At 34.9% G+C, this 19,082-nt stretch overlaps 1 protein-coding gene and 1 long non-coding RNA gene across 2 annotated transcripts in view; one reads left to right on the top strand and one right to left on the bottom strand.

Moving 5' to 3' along the window:
- Positions 1–14,939: 14,939 nt before the first annotated feature.
- Positions 14,940–19,082, bottom strand: part of LOC145941355 (uncharacterized) — a 177,861-nt gene continuing 173,718 nt past the window's right edge. The window contains exon 6 of the long non-coding RNA XR_014426169.1: positions 14,940–15,613. This is a non-coding gene — a long non-coding RNA (uncharacterized LOC145941355). The remainder of the gene's footprint in view (positions 15,614–19,082) is intronic.
- Positions 17,014–19,082, top strand: part of LOC145941354 (netrin-1) — a 183,286-nt gene continuing 181,217 nt past the window's right edge. Inside the window, exon 1 of the mRNA XM_083047472.1 lies at positions 17,014–18,995. Coding sequence (XP_082903598.1) covers positions 17,603–18,995 — 1,393 coding nt within the window. The 5' untranslated portion in view covers positions 17,014–17,602. The remainder of the gene's footprint in view (positions 18,996–19,082) is intronic.

Here is a 19,082-nt window from a genome sequence, read left to right as displayed (position 1 = left end):
AAGCGAGCCAAAAATTATTCTTTCATATATTTTAACATTACATTGACTGCACATTATGATGGTACCATCAGCATACCAGCGTACAAACTTTTTGATCTAATATACGTAAAATGAAACCGCGCCGTATGGGATTTGCGGTTAAAAAATTTTTATTTTCAATTGTTCAAAGCAAGCCAAAAATTAATCTTGTATATATTTCAACTATATATTATATGCACATTGTGATGGTACCATCAGCATACCAGCGTACAAACTTTTTGATGTAATATACGTAAATTGAATCCGCGCCGTATGGGATCCGCGGTTTAAAAATTTTAATTTTCAATTGTTTAAAGCGAGCCAAAAATTAATCTTGTATATATTTCAACTATATATTATATGCACATTATGATGGTACCATCAGCATACCAGCGTACAAACTATTTGATCTAATATACGTAAAATGAATCCGCGCCGTATGGGATCCGCTGTTAAAAAATTGTAATTTTCAATTGTTTAAAGCGAGCCAAAAATTATTCTTTCATATATTTTAACATTACATTGACTGCACATTATGATGGTACCATCAGCATACCAGCGTACAAACTTTTTGATGTAATATACGTAAGTTGAATCCGCGCCGTATGGGATCCGCGGTTTAAAAATTGTAATTTTCAATTGTCTAAAGCGAGCCAAAAATTATTCTTTCATATATTTTAACATTACATTGACTGCACATTATGATGGTACCATCAGCATACCAGCGTACAAACTTTTTGATCTAATATACGTAAAATGAATCCGCGCCGTATGGGATCCGCGGTTTAAAAATTTTAATTTTCAATTGTTTAAAGCGAGCCAAAAATTAATCTTGTATATAATTCAACTATATATTATATGCACATTGTGATGGTAGCATCAGCATACCAGCGTACTAACTTTTTGATGTAATATACGTAAATTGAATCCGCGCCGTATGGGATCCGCGGTTTAAAAATTTTAATTTTCAATTGTTTAAAGCGAGCCAAAAATTATTCTTTCATATATTTTAACATTACATTGACTGCACATTATGATGGTACCATCAGCATACCAGCGTACAAACTTTTTGATCTAATATACGTAAAATGAATCCGCGCCGTATGGGATCCGCGGTTTAAAAATTTTAATTTTCAATTGTTTAAAGCGAGCCAAAAATTAATCTTGTATATATTTCAACTATATATTATATGCACATTGTGATGGTAGCATCAGCATACCAGCGTACAAACTTTTTGATGTAATATACGTAAATTGAATCCGCGCCGTATGGGATCCGCGGTTTAAAAATTGTAATTTTCAATTGTTTAAAGCGAGCCAAAAATTATTCTTTCATATATTTTAACATTACATTGACTGCACATTATGATGGTACCATCAGCATACCAGCGTACAAACTTTTTGATCTAATATACGTAAAATGAATCCGCGCCGTATGGGATCCGCGGTTTAAAAATTTTAATTTTCAATTGTTTAAAGCGAGCCAAAAATTAATCTTGTATATATTTCAACTATATATTATATGCACATTATGATGGTACCATCAGCATACCAGCGTACAAACTTTTTGATCTAATATACGTAAAATGAATCCGCGCCGTATGGGATCCGCGGTTTAAAAATTTTAATTTTCAATGGTTTAAAGCGAGCCAAAAATTAATCTTGTATATATTTCAACTATATATTATATGCACATTGTGATGGTACCATCAGCATACCAGCGTACAAACTTTTTGATGTAATATACGTAAATTGAATCCGCGCCGTATGGGATCCGCGGTTTAAAAATTTTAATTTTCAATTGTTTAAAGCGAGCCAAAAATTATTCTTTCATATATTTTAACATTACATTGACTGCACATTATGATGGTACCATCAGCATACCAGCGTACAAACTTTTTGATCTAATATACGTAAAATGAAACCGCGCCGTATGGGATTTGCGGTTAAAAAATTTTTATTTTCAATTGTTCAAAGCAAGCCAAAAATTAATCTTGTATATATTTCAACTATATATTATATGCACATTGTGATGGTACCATCAGCATACCAGCGTACAAACTTTTTGATGTAATATACGTAAATTGAATCCGCGCCGTATGGGATCCGCGGTTTAAAAATTTTAATTTTCAATTGTTTAAAGCGAGCCAAAAATTAATCTTGTATATATTTCAACTATATATTATATGCACATTATGATGGTACCATCAGCATACCAGCGTACAAACTATTTGATCTAATATACGTAAAATGAATCCGCGCCGTATGGGATCCGCTGTTAAAAAATTGTAATTTTCAATTGTTTAAAGCGAGCCAAAAATTATTCTTTCATATATTTTAACATTACATTGACTGCACATTATGATGGTACCATCAGCATACCAGCGTACAAACTTTTTGATGTAATATACGTAAGTTGAATCCGCGCCGTATGGGATCCGCGGTTTAAAAATTGTAATTTTCAATTGTCTAAAGCGAGCCAAAAATTATTCTTTCATATATTTTAACATTACATTGACTGCACATTATGATGGTACCATCAGCATACCAGCGTACAATCTTTTTGATCTAATATACGTAAAATGAATCCGCGCCGTATGGGATCCGCGGTTTAAAAATTTTAATTTTCAATTGTTTAAAGCGAGCCAAAAATTAATCTTGTATATATTTCAACTATATATTATATGCACATTGTGATGGTAGCATCAGCATACCAGCGTACAAACTTTTTGATGTAATATACGTAAATTGAATCCGCGCCGTATGGGATCCGCGGCTTAAAAATTTTAATTTTCAGTATTTTAAAACGCGCCAAAAATTAATTTTTCATAAATTTTAACTGTACATTGTCTGCACATTATGTTGATACCATTAACATACCAGCCTACAAACTTTTTGATTTAATATACGTAATATAATTGTGCGTCGTATGGGATCCGCGGGTTAAAAATTTTAGTTTTCTATATTTTAAAACGAGCCAAAAATTAATCGTATATAAGTTTCAATAGTGTATTGTTTGCAGATTATTTTGGTACCATCAGCATACCAGCGTACTACCTTTTTGGTCTAATATACGTAAAATGAATCCGCGCCGTATGGGATTCGCGGGTAAAAAATTTTATTTTCAATATTTTAAAACGAGCCAAAAATTAATCCTTCATATATTTCAACAGTACATTGCCTGCACATTATGATGGTACCATCACCATACCAGCGTACAAACTTTTTGATCTAATATACGTAAAATGAATCCGCGCCGTATGGGATCCGCGGTTTAAAAATTTTAATTTTCAATTGTTTAAAGCGAGCCAAAAATTATTCTTTCATATATTTTAACATTACATTGACTGCACATTATGATGGTACCATCAGCATACCAGCGTACAAACTTTTTGATCTAATATACGTAAAATGAATCCGCGCCGTATGGGATCCGCGGTTTAAAAATTTTAATTTTCAATTGTTTAAAGCGAGCCAAAAATTAATCTTGTATATATTTCAACTATATATTATATGCACATTGTGATGGTAGCATCAGCATACCAGCGTACAAACTTTTTGATGTAATATACGTAAATTGAATCCGCGCCGTATGGGATCCGCGGTTTAAAAATTGTAATTTTCAATTGTTTAAAGCGAGCCAAAAATTATTCTTTCATATATTTTAACATTACATTGACTGCACATTATGATGGTACCATCAGCATACCAGCGTACAAACTTTTTGATCTAATATACGTAAAATGAATCCGCGCCGTATGGGATCCGCGGTTTAAAAATTTTAATTTTCAATTGTTTAAAGCGAGCCAAAAATTAATCTTGTATATATTTCAACTATATATTATATGCACATTATGATGGTACCATCAGCATACCAGCGTACAAACTTTTTGATCTAATATACGTAAAATGAATCCGCGCCGTATGGGATCCGCGGTTTAAAAATTTTAATTTTCAATGGTTTAAAGCGAGCCAAAAATTAATCTTGTATATATTTCAACTATATATTATATGCACATTGTGATGGTACCATCAGCATACCAGCGTACAAACTTTTTGATGTAATATACGTAAATTGAATCCGCGCCGTATGGGATCCGCGGTTTAAAAATTTTAATTTTCACTTGTTTAAAGCGAGCCAAAAATTAATCTTGTATATATTTCAACTATATATTATATGCACATTATGATGGTACCATCAGCATACCAGCGTACAAACTTTTTGATCTAATATACGTAAAATGAATCTGCGCCGTATGGGATCCGCGGTTTAAAAATTTTAATTTTCAATTGTTTAAAGCGAGCCAAAAATTAATCTTGTATATATTTCAACTATATATTATATGCACATTATGATGGTACCATCAGCATACCAGCGTACAAACTTTTTGATCTAATATACGTAAAATGAATCCGCGCCGTATGGGATCCGCGGTTTAAAAATTTTAATTTTCAATTGTTTAAAGCGAGCCAAAAATTAATCTTGTATATATTTCAACTATATATTATATGCACATTATGATGGTACCATCAGCATACCAGCGTACAAACTTTTTGTTCTAATATACGTAAAATCAATCTACGCCGTATGGGATCCGCGGTTTAAAAATTTTAATTTTCAATTGTTTAAAGCGAGCCAAAAATTAATCTTGTATATATTTCAACTATATATTATATGCACATTATGATGGTACCATCAGCATACCAGCGTACAAACTTTTTGATCTAATATACGTAAAATAAATCCGCGCCGTATGGGATCTGCTGTTAAAAAATTTTAATTTTCAATTGTTTAAAGCGAGCCAAAAATTATTCTTTCATATATTTTAACATTACATTGACTGCACATTATGATGGTACCATCAGCATACCAGCGTACAAACTTTTTGATCTAATATACGTAAAATGAAACCGCGCCGTATGGGATTTGCGGTTAAAAAATTTTTATTTTCAATTGTTCAAAGCAAGCCAAAAATTAATCTTGTATATATTTCAACTATATATTATATGCACATTGTGATGGTACCATCAGCATACCAGCGTACAAACTTTTTGATGTAATATACGTAAATTGAATCCGCGCCGTATGGGATCCGCGGTTTAAAAATTTTAATTTTCAATTGTTTAAAGCGAGCCAAAAATTAATCTTGTATATATTTCAACTATATATTATATGCACATTATGATGGTACCATCAGCATACCAGCGTACAAACTATTTGATCTAATATACGTAAAATGAATCCGCGCCGTATGGGATCCGCTGTTAAAAAATTGTAATTTTCAATTGTTTAAAGCGAGCCAAAAATTATTCTTTCATATATTTTAACATTACATTGACTGCACATTATGATGGTACCATCAGCATACCAGCGTACAAACTTTTTGATGTAATATACGTAAGTTGAATCCGCGCCGTATGGGATCCGCGGTTTAAAAATTGTAATTTTCAATTGTCTAAAGCGAGCCAAAAATTATTCTTTCATATATTTTAACATTACATTGACTGCACATTATGATGGTACCATCAGCATACCAGCGTACAATCTTTTTGATCTAATATACGTAAAATGAATCCGCGCCGTATGGGATCCGCGGTTTAAAAATTTTAATTTTCAATTGTTTAAAGCGAGCCAAAAATTAATCTTGTATATATTTCAACTATATATTATATGCACATTGTGATGGTAGCATCAGCATACCAGCGTACAAACTTTTTGATGTAATATACGTAAATTGAATCCGCGCCGTATGGGATCCGCGGCTTAAAAATTTTAATTTTCAGTATTTTAAAACGCGCCAAAAATTAATTTTTCATAAATTTTAACTGTACATTGTCTGCACATTATGTTGATACCATTAACATACCAGCCTACAAACTTTTTGATTTAATATACGTAATATAATTGTGCGTCGTATGGGATCCGCGGGTTAAAAATTTTAGTTTTCTATATTTTAAAACGAGCCAAAAATTAATCGTATATAAGTTTCAATAGTGTATTGTTTGCAGATTATTTTGGTACCATCAGCATACCAGCGTACTACCTTTTTGGTCTAATATACGTAAAATGAATCCGCGCCGTATGGGATTCGCGGGTAAAAAATTTTATTTTCAATATTTTAAAACGAGCCAAAAATTAATCCTTCATATATTTCAACAGTACATTGCCTGCACATTATGATGGTACCATCACCATACCAGCGTACAAACTTTTTGATCTAATATACGTAAAATGAATCCGCGCCGTATGGGATCCGCGGTTTAAAAATTTTAATTTTCAATTGTTTAAAGCGAGCCAAAAATTATTCTTTCATATATTTTAACATTACATTGACTGCACATTATGATGGTACCATCAGCATACCAGCGTACAAACTTTTTGATCTAATATACGTAAAATGAATCCGCGCCGTATGGGATCCGCGGTTTAAAAATTTTAATTTTCAATTGTTTAAAGCGAGCCAAAAATTAATCTTGTATATATTTCAACTATATATTATATGCACATTGTGATGGTAGCATCAGCATACCAGCGTACAAACTTTTTGATGTAATATACGTAAATTGAATCCGCGCCGTATGGGATCCGCGGTTTAAAAATTGTAATTTTCAATTGTTTAAAGCGAGCCAAAAATTATTCTTTCATATATTTTAACATTACATTGACTGCACATTATGATGGTACCATCAGCATACCAGCGTACAAACTTTTTGATCTAATATACGTAAAATGAATCCGCGCCGTATGGGATCCGCGGTTTAAAAATTTTAATTTTCAATTGTTTAAAGCGAGCCAAAAATTAATCTTGTATATATTTCAACTATATATTATATGCACATTATGATGGTACCATCAGCATACCAGCGTACAAACTTTTTGATCTAATATACGTAAAATGAATCCGCGCCGTATGGGATCCGCGGTTTAAAAATTTTAATTTTCAATGGTTTAAAGCGAGCCAAAAATTAATCTTGTATATATTTCAACTATATATTATATGCACATTGTGATGGTACCATCAGCATACCAGCGTACAAACTTTTTGATGTAATATACGTAAATTGAATCCGCGCCGTATGGGATCCGCGGTTTAAAAATTTTAATTTTCACTTGTTTAAAGCGAGCCAAAAATTAATCTTGTATATATTTCAACTATATATTATATGCACATTATGATGGTACCATCAGCATACCAGCGTACAAACTTTTTGATCTAATATACGTAAAATGAATCTGCGCCGTATGGGATCCGCGGTTTAAAAATTTTAATTTTCAATTGTTTAAAGCGAGCCAAAAATTAATCTTGTATATATTTCAACTATATATTATATGCACATTATGATGGTACCATCAGCATACCAGCGTACAAACTTTTTGATCTAATATACGTAAAATGAATCCGCGCCGTATGGGATCCGCGGTTTAAAAATTTTAATTTTCAATTGTTTAAAGCGAGCCAAAAATTAATCTTGTATATATTTCAACTATATATTATATGCACATTATGATGGTACCATCAGCATACCAGCGTACAAACTTTTTGTTCTAATATACGTAAAATCAATCTACGCCGTATGGGATCCGCGGTTTAAAAATTTTAATTTTCAATTGTTTAAAGCGAGCCAAAAATTAATCTTGTATATATTTCAACTATATATTATATGCACATTATGATGGTACCATCAGCATACCAGCGTACAAACTTTTTGATCTAATATACGTAAAATAAATCCGCGCCGTATGGGATCTGCTGTTAAAAAATTTTAATTTTCAATTGTTTAAAGCGAGCCAAAAATTATTCTTTCATATATTTTAACATTACATTGACTGCACATTATGATGGTACCATCAGCATACCAGCGTACAAACTTTTTGATCTAATATACGTAAAATGAAACCGCGCCGTATGGGATTTGCGGTTAAAAAATTTTTATTTTCAATTGTTTAAAGCAAGCCAAAAATTAATCTTGTATATATTTCAACTATATATTATATGCACATTATAATGGTACCATCAGCATGCCAGCGTACAAACTTTTTGATCTAATATACGTAAAATGAATCTACGCCGTATGGGATCCGCGGTTTAAAAATTTTAATTTTCAATTGTTTAGAGCGAGCCAAAAATTAATCTTGTATATATTTCAACTATATATTATATGCACATTATGATGGTACCATCAGCATACCAGCGTACAAACTTTTTGATGTAGTATACGTAAAATGAATCCGCGCCGTATAGGATCCGCGGTTTAAAAATTGTAATTTTCAATTGTTTAAAGCGAGCCAAAAATTATTCTTTCATATATTTTAACATTACATTGACTGCACATTATGATGGTACCATCAGCATACCAGCGTACAAACTTTTTGATGTAATATACGTAAATTGAATCCGCGCCGTATGGGATCCGCGGTTTAAAAATTTTAATTTTCAATTGTTTAAAGCGAGCCAAAAATTATTCTTTCATATATTTTAACATTACATTGACTGCACATTATGATGGTACCATCAGCATACCAGCGTACAAACTTTTTGATCTAATATACGTAAAATGAAACCGCGCCGTATGGGATTTGCGATTAAAAAATTTTTATTTTCAATTGTTTAAAGCAAGCCAAAAATTAATCTTGTATATATTTCAACTATATATTATATGCACATTATAATGGTACCATCAGCATGCCAGCGTACAAACTTTTTGATCTAATATACGTAAAATGAATCTACGCCGTATGGGATCCGCGGTTTAAAAATTTTAATTTTCAATTGTTTAGAGCGAGCCAAAAATTAATCTTGTATATATTTCAACTATATATTATATGCACATTATGATGGTACCATCAGCATACCAGCGTACAAACTTTTTGATGTAGTATACGTAAAATGAATCCGCGCCGTATAGGATCCGCGGTTTAAAAATTGTAATTTTCAATTGTTTAAAGCGAGCCAAAAATTATTCTTTCATATATTTTAACATTACATTGACTGCACATTATGATGGTACCATCAGCATACCAGCGTACAAACTTTTTGATGTAATATACGTAAATTGAATCCGCGCCGTATGGGATCCGCGGTTTAAAAATTTTAATTTTCAATTGTTTAAAGCGAGCCAAAAATTATTCTTTCATATATTTTAACATTACATTGACTGCACATTATGATGGTACCATCAGCATACCAGCGTACAAACTTTTTGATCTAATATACGTAAAATGAATCCGCGCCGTATGAGATCCGCGGTTTAAAAATTTTAATTTTCAATTGTTTAAAGCGAGCCAAAAATTAATCTTGTATATATTTCAACTATATATTATATGCACATTGTGATGGTAGCATCAGCATACCAGCGTACAAACTTTTTGATGTAATATACGTAAATTGAATCCGCGCCGTATGGGATCCGCGGTTTAAAAATTTTAATTTTCAATTGTTTAAAGCGAGCCAAAAATTATTCTTTCATATATTTTAACATTACATTGACTGCACATTATGATGGTACCATCAGCATACCAGCGTACAAACTTTTTGATCTAATATACGTAAAATGAATCCGCGCCGTATGGGATCCGCGGTTTAAAAATTTTAATTTTCAATTGTTTAAAGCGAGCCAAAAATTAATCTTGTATATATTTCAACTATATATTATATGCACATTATGATGGTACCATCAGCATACCAGCGTACAAACTTTTTGATGTAATATACGTAAATTGAATCCGCGCCGTATGGGATCCGCGGCTTAAAAATTTTAATTTTCAGTATTTTAAAACGCGCCAAAAATTAATTTTTCATAAATTTTAACTGTACATTGTCTGCACATTATGTTGATACCATTAACATACCAGCCTACAAACTTTTTGATTTAATATACGTAATATAATTGTGCGTCGTATGGGATCCGCGGGTTAAAAATTTTAGTTTTCTATATTTTAAAACGAGCCAAAAATTAATCGTATATAAGTTTCAATAGTGTATTGTTTGCAGATTATTTTGGTACCATCAGCATACCAGCGTACTACCTTTTTGGTCTAATATACGTAAAATGAATCCGCGCCGTATGGGATTCGCGGGTAAAAAATTTTATTTTCAATATTTTAAAACGAGCCAAAAATTAATCCTTCATATATTTCAACAGTACATTGCCTGCACATTATGATGGTACCATCACCATACCAGCGTACAAACTTTTTGGTATAATATACGTAAAATGAATCCGCGCCGTATGGGGTCAGCGGCTTAAAATTTTAAATTTTAATATTATGCGTAACTATATACATATATCGCGGTAATAGATGTCGATACTCATTTCTACTGCGCATTCGCAATTCGAATTATATTAAGATTATTGAAAAGTGTCGGACGAAATATATTTATGACTCTAATTAAGGAAATATTTATTGTCCTTAAAAATTGCTTCGGAACCTTAATTGTTAATTTGGATTTATGTCTCACTTCTATTTTTAACTTAATAAATATATTACTTTATAATTAAATGAATAAATTAAAAAATATTAATATAGCGAGCTAATTAAATTTTAAAATTATAATGTTAAAATAATATGTTATAATAATTAAAATATAGCAATATGTTGTGAATAATATGTTGTAATATTTTATCCTCGATTAATATTTTTGTTACAGAAATCAGCTGATTAAAACGTAAAATTGCTAATTAATTCTTAAAATAAGAATATGTTATAACATTTAAAATAATAATATGTTTTAAATAATGTATTATAATTCCTTAAATTCGATTAATATTTACAACAGCTATCAGTTGATTTCTGTCAAATAATATTAATCGCACAGATAAGGCATTATAACATATTATTTATAACATTATTATATTAATTTTTATAACATATTTTTGTTAAAATTTAATTAGCAATGTAATGCTTTAATCATCTGATTTCTATCAAAAAATATTAACCAAGTTTAAACAAACTTTATATAAAAATATTATTCAATTTTATTTAAAATCGAGGAATGGCGTAACGCGCGCTTTTGTTATTCTAATCTTTTTCTAAAAAAGACATTAAGTCGATTCTCGCAAGTATTTTTGCCTTTTTTCCGCCAAAATATTAATCAAGTTTAAAGTATAATAACATATTATTTAAAACATTATTATTTTATTTTACTTTTTGAACTATCTGTCAAACTGTTAACTGCTAACCCTCGCGATGACAACCTTTCGATGCTACGAATATAACACACAACGCGAATGTCAAAAATATTAATTAAGCTTAAAGTATTATCACATATTATTTAAAACATTATTATTTTATTTAATTTTATTTTGGTCAAACTGCTAACTGTTAACCCTCGCGATGACAGTCTTTCGATGCTACGAATATAACACACAACGCGAATCGACAGAGAACCAATCAGCATTGCGGAAAAGAGGCAACAATACTTCGAGACTTTCGAGAATCGACTTAACATGCACTTTTTAGAAATGGACTAATTCATATTTATAATATAATATAATTGCATTAGCTGGGTGAGAAGAAGATATAATATATAATTGCACTGGTTGATTTGAAAAGATATGTGTGAAGGAGAGAGAGTATGTTATAAATACGAAGATTGAAAAATTTTATACGATTAATTATTACATCGATATTAATATTTAATATTAATTTCCTAAGGCCCAAGTTTTCTTATAACTGCGTAGTCATAAATCGAGTAAGGAAAGAAGGGTGCATTTAATCATTGAGTGCACCGGGTCACACTCGCTTTGATGCACGCAAGTGGGCGGGGTGATAACTTTTTATCAAATTTACGACGCGACGTCACGTTCACCGATACCGTGACTTCCAAGACTTTAAATCTGGTGCCCTTTGCTGGTTTCACGGGTTTCAATCGTTGTAATGAATAGTTAATGGCAGTGATATTTCGAGCAGTTGCGGAAACATTAATATTACGTTTGTACGTGGGAGTCGAGTTTAGAACATAACTCTGTATAGAGTGATTCGTAATTAATATACGTAAAGTTAAAGGCAAATTCTTATTAGAATCGCGAAGCTTTGATCGCAAATCATCGACGGAGATAATTATTTGTCGCCTTTGGATTTTATTAATTTGAAATTATTAATTAAATATTAAACTATATTCTTATTTGCATTTTAAATTTGTGAAAAACTGATCATATTAGCATGAGTAGTTTTTAAATTAAAATTATTCAAAAAATAAAGAATTTTTGGGAAACGCAATTGTTAGAAAACCTTACTTTTGAACATTTAAATTCAAGCGGATTTTATTTTCTCAAAGTTTTCATTCAAGACAAATTACCAACACATGTAAAAGTTGTAAGAGAGGAAAACAGATTCAAAAAGAGAGATATCTGTTATTAAAATCCAAGTAGAATAGTTTGAGACAACCTGTACAATAACATATATACCTTAAAGAATGGAGATCGCACTCCACTGCGTAATAAATAATTAATGAAAGAGACGATAATCCCAGAGTCCGCAAAAATCTGTCAGGTCATTTATCGTCGAATTAAATGAATAAATGATCGGGAGGATCATATTACGATTCTAAAACTGCATTTATCGTTTCCATAAAACATAATAGTAGCAGAATATAATTATTATTTAGTTGATATGGGTATTTTGGGATTGGATATTGTGTACCTACCTGTGAAGAGCTTACTAAGTTTTCTCAACGGCGTAGACGATTAGAGCGAAAAATATTGCATCCAGTGTGTTTACAGCACACATTTTTTTACAAGGAGATATAATAGAAAAAATTGTATAAAAACTAATCTATAATAATTTATATATCTGTACAGAGCAACATATATAGCCATAAATAAATATGAATAACGCATCTTGTAAGAAAATTTTCAAGTATTCGGATCGAAAATACAAATTTTATTCAGATAATATTATTAAAAATTATTATTTCACAGTCGCGAAATATTTTTTCGCGTGCGAGGATATTCGTATTATATCCTAAATAATTCTCCTCGATTTTCGGCACTGAATGCAAGGCCTAAAGAAGGAGCGCGTTTAACGCGACGAGGTAGCGCTGGTGAAAAGCATTCCAGCCACCACCTGCGTCGAACGCCGTAATTATGTTTCTTGTGCTTTGGGTACTTTGGAATCTGCGTTTGGACACTTTGCCCTGCCCGGAGGATGGTCTTTCGGTACATAAATTGCCTTCTGTCAGACTGCGGGGCGCCCTTAAACGGTGGCCCTGCGTTTTCACGCGTCTTTCATCTCGGACGAACTGTATTACACCGATACGGCGGCGCTTTGGACTTCACTTTTTATAGGACTAGAACAACACAAGCGCGCGCCATTCCTCGATTTTATATAAAAAAGAATGATATTTTTATTTAAAGTTTGTTTAAACTTGATTAATATTTTTTAACAGAAATCAGCTGATTAAAGGGTTAATTTGCTAATTAAATTTTAAAATATAAACATATTATCAAAATTAAAATAATAATGTTATAAATAATATGTTACAATACTTTGAACTCGAATAATATTTTTTGATAGAAATCAGCTGATAACTGTCAAAAAATATTAATCGCGTACTTTGTATATCAAAGTATCCGCGGACCCTATACGGCGCATATACATAAATTATGAATATTAAATAAAAAAATTTTTTAAAGCTCGTATCTATTTGGTACAAAAATTTTCTGCAAACAATGTACTATCAAAATATATAATCGATAAATTTTTGGCTCGCCTTTAAATATTAAAAATCGATACTTTGTTGCCGCGGACTCTATGCGGCGCATTCTTATATTATGTATATTTAATAGAAGAATTTGTACGCTGGTGTCTGCATGGTACCATAATATTCTGCAAACAATATATTGTCGGAATGTACATGAGATGAATTATATAGCTCTTTAAACTCTATTAATATTTTTTGACCAGTTATCAACTGGTTTCTGTCAAAAAAAATTATTCGATTTTAAAGTATTATATAACATATTATTTACATTATTATTTTAATTCTTATAACATTTTTATTTTAAAATTTAATTAGCAAATTAACACTTTAATAAGCTGATTTTACAAAAGTATTATACAAGTTTAAATAAACTTTATATAATTCTTTTTAATAATATTCTTTTTAATTTAAAATTGAAAAATGGCGCACACTTGTGTCGTTCTAGTCCCTTTTTAAAAAAGGGAAAATAAAATAAAATTAAATAAAATAAAATTAAATATTAATATGTTTTAAATAATATGTTTTAATACTTTAAATTCAATTAATATTTTTAACAGAAATCAGCTGATAACTGTCAAAAATATTAATCGAGTTTAAAGTATTATAACATATTATTTAAAACATATTATTATTTTATTTGATTTTATTTTGGACAAACTGTCAAACTGCTCGATGCTATGAATATAACGCACAACGCGAATCGCGACAGCCAATGAGCATCACAAAAAAGCGACAACAATGTCAATAACATGTATTTTTTAAAAAGGGAACGTTGCACACATACATTTAAATAATATGCAATACATTTGTTAAATAACTCAATTGTTGTGAACGCAAATGCGAATTTTTTCCTTGGTATTTTTAAGATTTTAACATTGAGTATCTTGGTATATCTTTATTCAGTATATCTCTATTAAATTATAAAATTCTCAAAGTAAGATTTATTATATATTAACTCTTATATTAATTAACTTAATTTGATTAAGTTAATAAACTCATGTTAATTCATGTTATACATTTGAATTGCAAATTTAATATTACTTTTTATCGAATAGCTTCTCATAACAATTAATGTATATACTCGTATATATACATATTAATTAACAAATGTTATGTGACACTAGAGTAGGATATTTTTAGCAAAAAAAAGGGTCGGGAAATGTATCACGAAAAAGTGCTGACGATATAGTTATCGTTATCTATGCTGGAAGCATCGCTAATAAAAAGGAGATTGCTCTGAAAGATTCGAGGAGAAAAAAATTATAACGAAGCTTAGATCAACCTTTAGACTCACCGGAGAGAGAGATCCGCCGCTGACTTAATTCCGCCTGGGCCTATATTTATTGTATCCGATACCAGATTTCGAGCTGTCAAGTTATACGGACGAGCCAACGAGGTCTTTCCACATCGCGCTCCAACAGAAGTTTGCGTGACGGCAACAGACGTTGCTCCCTTCTCTCTTCTTCCCTCCTTTCTCCTTTTCTGCATTTTGCTCTGGTTTTTTTTTCTTCAATCGCCAATTCTCGATGCCGCCAACCAATGGAGCGGCAGAAAACTCGCCGCGCGCAGCTGGACCATTTTCTCTCTCTTTCTTCCTTTCTCTCGACGAAATCGACGGAAGAGGAACTCACTCGCCCGCAGGGAGATCACGGTGAAATAATTCGCGGATAAATTCCTCTCGTTAAACACGGGACAGAGAAGCCGTGCGTTCTTTACGATCCGCTTGCGGCGACCGATTCCTTGAATGAACATGTCTCATTGACGAACAATGTTCGATTCCTCGATCGATTGCTTCATCGATATATATCGCTCTCGCGAATCCACTCTTGGACACCACATTTGCAGCAATATATCCATATCCCATAACGTATTCGATCATCAGAACCGTAGAACTGAAATATCAAAGACATTCTTATCAAAGTTATTGTAATTTATTGTTTTTAATTTTAAAGAAACAAGCTTATAACTCTCTTGAAGCTTAGAAACAAAAATATTTAGTCACGAAGCAGGATCAATTAAATTTGCCAGTTGAGTATTTGTTTATTTTATTACTCACTCTCTCAGTTGTAAGATCTATTTATATTATTTATATTATGACATATAATCAATTAACAATATAATCTTCATTGACAAGAATTCTATTTGGCACATTATGTATCTCATATAATTCAAATTAATAAATTGTAACCTTAAAAAAACAAATTGTGCGCGTTAATCAGAGTCAGTTAATCAAAACGTTATCCCAATGAAGGCGATATTCAGCGGTAGAGTATATTAACGGAAACGGATTATATTGAGCAATATTATGTTCGAGTATATATATAGAAGGACGATGATTGAACGGCCAAAGACAAACTAACGCACATATACGTATACATATGTGTTATCCATTATGCACTATGCGCTACGCAAAGACGGTATGTACACGGAATTGTGCTGTTACATAATATTACACATATCGTATAATATATTCATGCATGTAAATCTCTCTCTTGTGACAGAAAATTATCGTACAACGTTCCGAAGGACGAATCATATGAAATCTAAATTGGATGCGAACACAGATCACTTTTGATCTGATGAAGAGTAGAGATACGTATATATATATTTTTTGTCACTATTACTGATTTTTTTTTAAATAATGCAACCTTATTTTAAAAGACTTTCCGCACATTTTAATTAATTAAAATCTTGAAAAAGAATATCACAATATATAAGTACGTTTCTTTTCATAAACTCAAATCTTTCAAACGTCATTTTCGAATATTTTTACGTGAAAGTATCTCTCTATCTTATATATAAATAGTTCGAATATTTTATATAGAACGTTATTATATTATCCATCATCCTTACTGAATTAGAACCACGTGGAATCCGGAAGCAACGAAGATGGAACAAAATTGAACGCGCCAACAGGTTAACGTTTAAAGTCGCCGAAATAGAGAGAAAAATAAGAAAAGTCGCGCAATGTGTGTTTCCCATCCTCTTTATCTCTTTCGAGAAAACCATCCTCGGGGTCAGTTGACCGATCCCGGTCCATGGTAGCGCACGCAGCATCCCTCCGGCGTTTTGAATCCGTGGACCACCTCGCGTGTGGGGGGACCGCGAGAGCGTGCCGTCCGATTGGCCCGCGCGAGCGAGAGCGACTAACGGAGATGAGAAGGACATCTGGAGAGTGATGGTGAAGAGAACGAAGGGGAAGGGAGGGTGCACGCATAGGGGAGAAGGGGTGGGGGGGCCCGCGACCGGAGAGGGACTTCGCGGCAGTTCGGATGCGCATCGTACGAGGACGGCGTTTCAGTTAGCGGCGAGCCGCTGTTGAGGTTAGGGTCGTTTTTATCGTCGGTTCCGAGATTCTTTCCCCTTTTGCGCGCCAGTTATCGAGTTCGTCCGTCGATCGCGTTCGAGGATCGCGTCTTTCGGAGATCGAGGTCCGCGTCTCCGCGGAACTCTCTCCTCGAGTGAGAGAAAAAAACTCTTCCGGAGTGGTGAATCAAACGGTTTCTCTTTTTCGGAACGGTATCTGGTTTCAGTGCGTGGAACAGTGCGTTTATTTTTCGTGAGAATATATCAATTCGTATCGCGATTGTTATACGTTTTTAGAATAATAGTATCGATATAATGTGAACCGCTGTGAGTGAGTGAAGGAATCCAGAGAGATAGAGAGAAAGAACGAGAGAGAGAGACGAACGACAGAGAAATTATACGCGCTCCTGTTTCAACATGTCGCGGAGCGCGGCCTAAGATCTATCGCATCTCGCTCCCTCTTTACTTCGGAGGGAAAACCTCTCCTTCTCGCGGCCACCAACGCGAACATAGTCCCGGAACATAGTCCTCGGACGAGGAGCCCGCGAAAAGAAGAAAAACGGAGCGGCAACACGATGACGGTGGAGAAGCGACAACAAAGTCCGCGTTCCTTCCTCGGGACGATCCTGTTCGGCCAGCTGCTGCTGCTGCTGCTGCTGCCGGTCCGCGGCGAAATCTACACCAAGATGTTCTCCAGCCAGCAGAACCCCAGCGACCCGTGCTACGACGAGGACCGGCCGCGACGCTGCATCCCGGACTTCGTAAACGCCGCGTTCGGGGCGACCGTCGAGGCCTCGTCCACGTGCGGCACCGGAGGACCCACACGTTACTGCGACGTGAGCGACGAGCCCGGCGGCACCGCCGGCATCGGCCACTGCCACGTGTGCGACGACAGCACGCCCCGACGTCGTTTCCCCGCGAGTTACCTGACCGATCTCAACAACCCGAACAACGTGACCTGCTGGCGCAGCGAGCCGCTCGTCAGCTCGCAGAGCTTCTCGGCGCCGCCCGACAACGTCACCCTGACCCTCTCGCTCGGCAAGAAGTACGAGCTGACGTACGTCAGTCTGCAGTTCTGTCCGCGCGCCGCTAAGCCGGACTCGATCGCGATCTACAAGTCCATGGACTACGGCAAGACCTGGCAGCCGTTCCAGTTCTACTCGTCGCAGTGTCGTCGGGTCTACGGCAGACCGAATCGCGCCACCATCACCAAGTCGAACGAGCAGGAGGCGCGTTGCACCGACAGTCACCGTTACACCGGGGGGGACGGCCTAGGCCCGGTCGGCAGGATCGCCTTCAGCACCCTCGAGGGTCGACCGTCCGCCGCCGACTTCGACAACTCGCCGGTGCTTCAGGACTGGGTCACCGCCACCGATATCCGGGTGGTCTTCAATCGGCTGCACATGCCGCAGCAGCCGGATCAGATGACGTCGCACAACGGCGCGGAGGATCATCACGTCGCGGCGATCGGCCTCGAGGAGCTGACGAAGCGGGAGCGGGAGCGCGAGGAGCAGCGTCTCAAGAGCCAGAAGAACGCGATTCTGCTGCACGCGCACCAGGATCCCCTGGTCACGGCGTTGCCATCGGTGCACCAGGTGCTCGCGCCCCAGGAGATGCAGTCCAACGACGCGATCGACGCCGAGGTGCGCGACATGGGCTTCGTCCCAATCACCCTCTCCACGTCCACGACGCCGACCCCGGCCGGCAACGGCGTCCCGATGATGGTGCCGTCCGGTCTAGGTCCGGCTTCCGCCACCATGGCCCATCATTACGCGGTCTCGGACTTCGCCGTGGGCGGCAGGTGCAAGTGCAACGGCCACGCGGCGCGTTGCATCCCCGGCAAGGACGGCGAGGTCGTATGCGAGTGCAGGCACAACACCGCCGGCAGGGATTGCGAACGGTGTCGACCCTTCCACTTCGACCGACCCTGGGCCAGGGCCACCGCCAGGGACGCCAACGAGTGCAAAGGTTGGTGGGACAACTCTTCATGTAATAACTAATTGTATATAATAACGCGCGTCGTTTTGCTTTTTTGCACGCCGATTTAATTCAGGT

This window comes from Prenolepis imparis, unplaced genomic scaffold (genome assembly GCF_030444845.1).
Source record: "Prenolepis imparis isolate NDT839.2.m4 unplaced genomic scaffold, iyPreImpa1.0 SCAF_10, whole genome shotgun sequence".
Lineage (NCBI taxonomy): Eukaryota > Metazoa > Arthropoda > Insecta > Hymenoptera > Formicidae > Prenolepis > Prenolepis imparis.
Note: the sequence above shows the minus strand (reverse complement) of the source record. Positions and strands in the feature narration are given on the sequence as shown.